The sequence below is a fragment of the Triticum urartu genome, chromosome 2, assembly GCF_003073215.2.
Source record: "Triticum urartu cultivar G1812 chromosome 2, Tu2.1, whole genome shotgun sequence".
Taxonomy (NCBI): domain Eukaryota; kingdom Viridiplantae; phylum Streptophyta; class Magnoliopsida; order Poales; family Poaceae; genus Triticum; species Triticum urartu.
In genome coordinates, this window is record NC_053023.1 from 103344553 (window position 1) to 103350633 (window position 6081).

At 48.9% G+C, this 6081-nt stretch overlaps 2 protein-coding genes across 3 annotated transcripts; one reads left to right on the forward strand and one right to left on the reverse strand.

Annotated features, from left to right (window-relative positions):
- The first annotated feature begins 746 nt into the window (after positions 1-746).
- Positions 747-4785, forward strand: LOC125536151. Of its 2 annotated transcripts, none has more exons than XM_048699299.1 (3): positions 747-897; positions 1476-1958; positions 4197-4785. In XM_048699299.1, exons 2-3 carry the CDS (start codon positions 1578-1580, stop codon positions 4458-4460), a joined length of 645 nt encoding a protein of 214 aa, XP_048555256.1. In that variant the 5' UTR covers positions 747-897; positions 1476-1577; the 3' UTR covers positions 4461-4785. The 2 variants fall into 2 exon arrangements, with proteins under 2 accessions (XP_048555256.1, XP_048555257.1); XM_048699300.1 differs by having other exon boundaries at positions 756-897; positions 1489-1958.
- A 138-nt stretch (positions 4786-4923) lies between these two features.
- On the reverse strand, positions 4924-5764 carry LOC125536152. Its single transcript, XM_048699301.1, has 2 exons — positions 5384-5764; positions 4924-5277 (listed from the first exon to the last, which is right to left on the reverse strand). The coding sequence occupies exons 1-2, from the start codon at positions 5644-5646 to the stop codon at positions 5076-5078; spliced, it is 465 nt and encodes a 154-aa protein (XP_048555258.1). The 5' UTR covers positions 5647-5764; the 3' UTR covers positions 4924-5075.
- Positions 5765-6081: the final 317 nt, after the last annotated feature.

Consider the following 6081-nt stretch of genomic DNA (forward strand, 5'->3'; position numbering starts at 1 on the left):
AGAAGATGAACGAATCAGTCTATGGTTGGATGGTTAGGAGAATAGTGATATCCGTAATCCATCATAATTCAAGTCTTAGATTTGACACAGGTGTTCGCATTTTCTTGAATTTATTCCAGATCTTCGGGCGATGCGTGTTCAGTACTTTTTTAATCTTAAGATAATGTGCTGGCTTAGTCTCTCGGAGGGGCTCATATGAGTATGGTGTGCATGCTTGCATTCATAGAGGCGAGCATATATGCGTATGTATGAGCTATACATGGTATATTTTTTTAGGGAATATACATGGTACATGTTGGCAAATACACGTATAAGAAGTGATTTTGTTTTTTTGGAAACAGGGTCAAACATAAGGGAAGGTCAAACTCAAACCAGCCCAAGCCCACCCAGAGGCATCAACAATTGTAGTACTTCCTTTGATCCTTTTTACTTTGCATATTAAAATTCTCTGAAGTCAAACTTCATAAAATTTAACCGTATTTATATGAAAAAATATCAACATCTGCCATGCTAAAGTTATACAATATGAAACTTTAAGTCATGACACATCTATTGATATTGATTTCAGATTGTGAATGTTGATACTTTTTTCTATAAAGTTGGTCAAACTTTACGAGGCTTGACTTCAGTCAAATCTTATATGAAAACTAAAAAGGACACATGGAATACTGCCAAGCCCAAACAAATGGAATTCTAGGAGAAGCATCATGGTCGGCCACGTGTACTTGACCTGGCCCGGCGGCCGCCCCCTCTCCTCCTATTCACGGTTCGTCTCCACTTCCCGCCCGCCCGCCCGCCCGAGCACCAATGGGAGGAGCGTGACCTGCCTCGCTTCGCTAGCGAGCGCGACGGGGACGAGGGTCTCTAGAAGGCTCCGCTCCACTCCACGGCCACAAGGTGAACCTGCTGCTCAACTTCTCATCATAGCCCAGCAAGCTTTTGAACTTTGCCGTGCGTTTCGGGGCTGATTTTCAGCCGGGTTTTCGGGATCTTTTTGGGCGCCAGTAACTCACAGCACTCGCCGTCCAATCAAGCTGCTGCTTTTCTTGAGGTTTCTTTTTGGGTTTTTTCTCCCGGGATCGACAGGGGAGATCGGGACAGAGCCCGCATGAGACTCGATCGATTTCTCAAACTTATTTTGCCTTGCCTCCTCTACTAGATCCGCCTGTTCGTCCGGCACGGCTGTAGATTTTGGAGATGGAGATCACTCCTATCCCGCTCAATAAACTACTGCAGATGCCATTCCTTGTCGATTTCTGCCGCATTTTTTTTTGTTTTTTCGAATTTATTCCTTTTTTCTTCTCTTCGCGATTTTGAATTTCATCATCGGATTCCTCCCTCGTGCGCGCACGGCTAATCACGAGCTCGCAACCGCCGCCCGCTTGGCCGCATGCAGGCTTCCCGAGAAATTTAAGGCGATTCTTTTTCTCCCCCCTTTTCCCTGGTCTCGGTGGGAGCCCTAATTTCAGTTTCAGTTTTAAATTTCAGTTTTTGTTTTCCCCGGAACCGTCGCCGCCTCCCCCCCAAATCTCGCCGCGGCTCCCGGCCGGTGCTCTGCGCGAGCGAGCGAGCGGGCGATGGACTTCGACTTCGACTGCGCCGCCGCCTCGCCCGGCGGCCAGTGGATGGGCGAGACGGCGTCGCGGCGCCGGCAGCGCCGCCTCTCGTCCTCGTCGCTCAGGGCGTACCTCACGCCGGCCTTCGACGCCGTCGCCGCCGCCGGCCAGGGGGGCATCTCCCCTTCCTCGTACTCGTCGGGCGGGCTGGAGCTCGGGTTCGACACGTCGCTCCTCCGCCTCCGCCGCACCTGCTTCTCCGCCAACGCCGAGCTGGACAGCCGCCGCCTCCTCTACTCGCCGCAGTCGCCGCCGCCGCCGCAGCAGCAGCAGGCGCGGCCACGGCCGATGTACGCGATGGCGGACCATGAGGCGGCCTACCTCTACGCGCCGAAACGCCAGGTGATTAAGCCGCTCTCCAGATCTAACCCTCAGTGTCGCTATGGTCTTGCATTGCTGTCCGATGAAGTATTGAACTGATGCCTGGAGTAGTGGTCAGTGTCTTTAGCCCTTGGTTCTACTACTAGCTTGGTTAATATTGTGCATATCTCAATGCTCTTGATCTCTATAATGCCATGGTTACATGATTTCAATACTTCATCTGGTTAATCACAGAGAGAAAGACCACGGGTGTGGTGATGCATTGCAATGCAGAACTCTGGATTGTGTTCTTAGGGGGAAATGTTTCCATATATTTACTCAATTAGTTATAGTTTCTTCTTTTAGATAAGGGAAAACTCCCTGGGCCTCTGCATCCCAAGATGCACACAGCCTAATTAGCTATTGTGCAGACTGTCATACCACATACACCCGCAATACGAGCGCATGACTTATTTCTGACTGTGAAGGTTGTCTGAGGATGTACAAAACTTGAAACTAGTTACACCAAGCCATCCATTTTTCATTTGGGATGATGTCATCTATGTTTCCTAATGTCCTAACGCCACATATCAGACTATCTGTGGACTATGGTCATAGTACAGTCCATTAATTTACTAGTATATGGCAGTTTATGTTGTGGTCTTTATTAATTTAATGCCATGTTATTTGATAATGCATATGATCTACTAAGTTACTACCTACCGCAAATCCTATGAACTCACAATACAAGTGCATGACTTAGTTCTGACAGTAAAGGTTGCCTGAGAATGTACAAACTAGGAAACAAATTAAACCGAGCCATCCAATTTTCATTTGGGGATAGTGTCATCTATGTTCCTATGCCCTAACGCAACTTATCAGACTGTATGTAGACTCTGGCCATAATACAGTCATTAGTTTACTGTGGTAGCTCAGTTGTGGTCTTTAGTAATTTGATGTCGTGGTATTTGATAATGCATTTGAGCTACTAGTTACTACCCCCTGCGTCCCACAAAATAAGAGCGTTTTTGACACCACTAGTGTCAAAAATGCTCTTATATTATGATACAGAGGGAGTACTTATTACAAATTCTACTTAGTTCTTTACTTTGCCATACTGCATGATAGTTCAAGTTCTCCTTCAGTAATTCAGTTACTTGTAGCTTCAGTGTACAATTGCTTGTTCCCTAGCTCTCTCTTGTTGCTAGGAAAGGACAATTTCTGATCGGTCAGATAGGCATGACTCGTTAGATCATGGACTTTTTGTTTGCTCTTCTATCTAGAATAGAAAGAAATTGTTACTATATTGATCTGGTACATTGCCAAATAATTTTCTCATTTCCTTAGCTAGTCACTCTTGCTAGCCAGAGAAGAAACAATTTCTCATGTTTCAGATAAACATAAATTGATTAGCCCTTAAATGTTGTTGAAATCAAGTCGGTCCACCAGACTGCAGCATATTGACATTGTTTTAGGCCCTGTTTGGTTCATAAGTCCTAGGACTTTTTTTAGTCCCAACTTATAAGTCTTAAGTCCCTAAAAAGTCCCTACCTGTTTGGTTCCTGGGACTTAACATGGACTAAAAGACCATATTACAACTATAAGTCCCTATAAGTCCCTCCTTGAGAGTCTTATTTCATAAGTCCCAAATGCCCACTTTAAGTCCCTATAAGTCCCTCCTGTTTGGTTTAGATGGGACTTATAGGGACTTTTTTAAGTCCCTAAACCAATAAGTCCCTGAAAACAAACACCCTCTTAGATCCAGTTCCTTTGTCAAGCTTTAGCACAAATTTTATATGCCTTTACCTTGAACACAACATATGTGCCTGATTTTGGATCTTGTTCCATCGTTAAGCTCCAGATAAGTGGATAATTGTCTTCCTGGTACAGTTGCAATTTTTAGATTGGAATATTTCTTTCTAGCTCAACAGCAGGATCTCCAGTGTCAGGATCTAAACGCATTCATATACGCAGAGACAATTTTATCTTTTTGCAGCACGAGGGGTATGCGAGCAATCGATTCTCATTACCTGCTATATATTATCTCCATTTACTCATTACTTGCTATTCTTCTCTTCATCCTATAGCTGAAATTGTTAGCATGTTCATGCAGCCTCCCTCTAAACCAACACAACCATAAGATGATTTACTAGAATCATTCTCTTAAGCTAGTTTGGTGACTAGCCTAATATATTTCCCTTTTTGACAGTCCTTTATCATCAAAATCTACAGTGTGCTATATGCAGTAACATCTGTTCTGTCTTGTTTCATGTTGCATAGGCTGGCGGGCTCACTGGCGCACCAGGTTTTCCCGAACTCAAGCAAACATTTTCCAACTTCCGATCACCAGATGGTGCTGTCATCCTAGGAAACAGGCCGGACCTTCTGTCGACACCGAAACCTGGTTCGACGACACCTTCAGGGCAGGCGGTGTCTGCAGCAGCACAGCCAACCGAGGAGGAAGACGACCTGATAGCCGAGGCCCTCTACGGGCGCAGCGGCCGACACAGGCTGCCCATCTTCAGGGAAATCTGCCCGGAATAGAGCGACGCGGCGATGCCGGTCCTCCGCGACATGGATGAAATGGATTGCATTGCCCTGTATATTCCGTGTACCCCTCCTGTGTCCATACCATAGGCCTGTGAGATCAGATGTTATGTTACTCCTGAAGGAAGAAGACTGTTTACTAGTTTCCCAGCGGAGAATCTCTCTCCACTCTAGTCTCTGAGAAAATCATGCTATGGTCGACTTGAGCCGGCAGCGGACCCATTCGCTTGCCGTTTGTTAAAGAGTATTGCAAGGATTGCAGCAACAAATGCCATTGTGCTGCTCCATTGATGCAACTGCTACTAATTCTGTTACCAACACCTGGGCTCTGACCTCTCATCGACATGGCTGCAGATTGGTGACAATGCAACTTTTCGCAGCCAAAATGCATTTCCTTTTTTTTTTTGCCGAGAAAACTTCCGATCTAGACCGTCTCATATTCACAAGCAGGGTACAGAGAAAAACAGAATCGCAGGATATTCATACGCATACATATCGCCGAGGGGGCCATCTTTTCTTCTCGCACTAGTAGAAAGCTACAGCTTACAGGTAACATAAAGTGGAGGGATGCAGCTCGGAAAATTTTGGCGCTTGCGTCGACCTGCATGCAGATCACAGGTCTCCATCGGCGAGTGGCGCCGACGACGTCGACGGCGACGGGGAGACCTTCCTCCGCACCTTCTCGGTGGTCCTCCCGATGGTCTCCTCGGCGGCCCTCGCCGCCGACACCGCCGTCTGCTCCACGGCCTCCTTGCCCATCGCCAGGCTCTGCTTGGCCGCCTTCTTCATCGACCCCGAGCTCCTCAGATCACACCTTCATCAGCCGCCACGCAAAAACAAGTAACCAACACGCCATGAGATGAGGGCACGCGTGCTTGGACCCGTGCACGGAGAAAGAAAGAAGAGAGCACGATATGTACCTTGGCTCGAGCGGGCGGAGCTTGAGGCACGCCAGCTTGGCCCACGCCCGGAGCGCGTCCAGCCAGCCCTCGTGCCCGGCGACGCCGATGGCGAGCTCCACCGGCTCGGGGGGCTTCTCGTCCGCCGCCGGCGCCGGCGGCGACACGAGGAAGACGACGACCGAGGCCGCGAGGAGCAGCGACGCGAGGGCGACGATGGCGGTCGCCGTGCCGCTTGTCCCCGCCGGCGACGCGAGCCCGTTGTTCCGGCCCTTTCCGCACATTTTTTTTTGCGGCTGGTGGTGGTGGCGGAGAGAAATGATCGGGACGGGAGGGAGGAGGGCTCGGCGGCGCTCCTGGATTGGCTCGGACGGTCGGACCGTACGTGGTGGTGTTGGGTGGGAGTTTTGATCGCTGGGGCGGACACGTGAGGCACCACGTACGTGCGGCGGTTGGAGAGGACAGGTCGCCGAGCGAGGCTGCCGACTTCCGGGACACGTGTCGCGGCACGTACACGCAGCTGCTTTGGTAAAAGTAAAACAAATGAACCGGGCCGTGCCATGTCGTGTCAGATGTCAAAAGGTTAGTGCATCAGCCTATTGTGCCCGCCGGTCTAGCCTCCTGATACGAATCATCTCACGGCCGATACCATTGGAGCATCTACAATCAGACTTAAATCCGACCTCTCAAACATCGCGTGTCGGCAGTCTCAAATATTT

Coding starts and splice junctions, on each gene's coding strand:
- LOC125536151 (XM_048699299.1), top strand. CDS start 1,578: ATGGACTTCGACTTCGACTGCGCCGCCGCCTCGCCCGGCGGCCAGTGG. Junction 1,959..4,196: donor TCTACGCGCCGAAACGCCAG/GTGATTAAGCCG, acceptor CATGTTGCATAG/GCTGGCGGGCTCACTGGCGC.
- LOC125536152 (XM_048699301.1), bottom strand. CDS start 5,646: ATGTGCGGAAAGGGCCGGAACAACGGGCTCGCGTCGCCGGCGGGGACA. Junction 5,278..5,383: donor CTCCGCCCGCTCGAGCCAAG/GTACATATCGTG, acceptor CGGCTGATGAAG/GTGTGATCTGAGGAGCTCGG.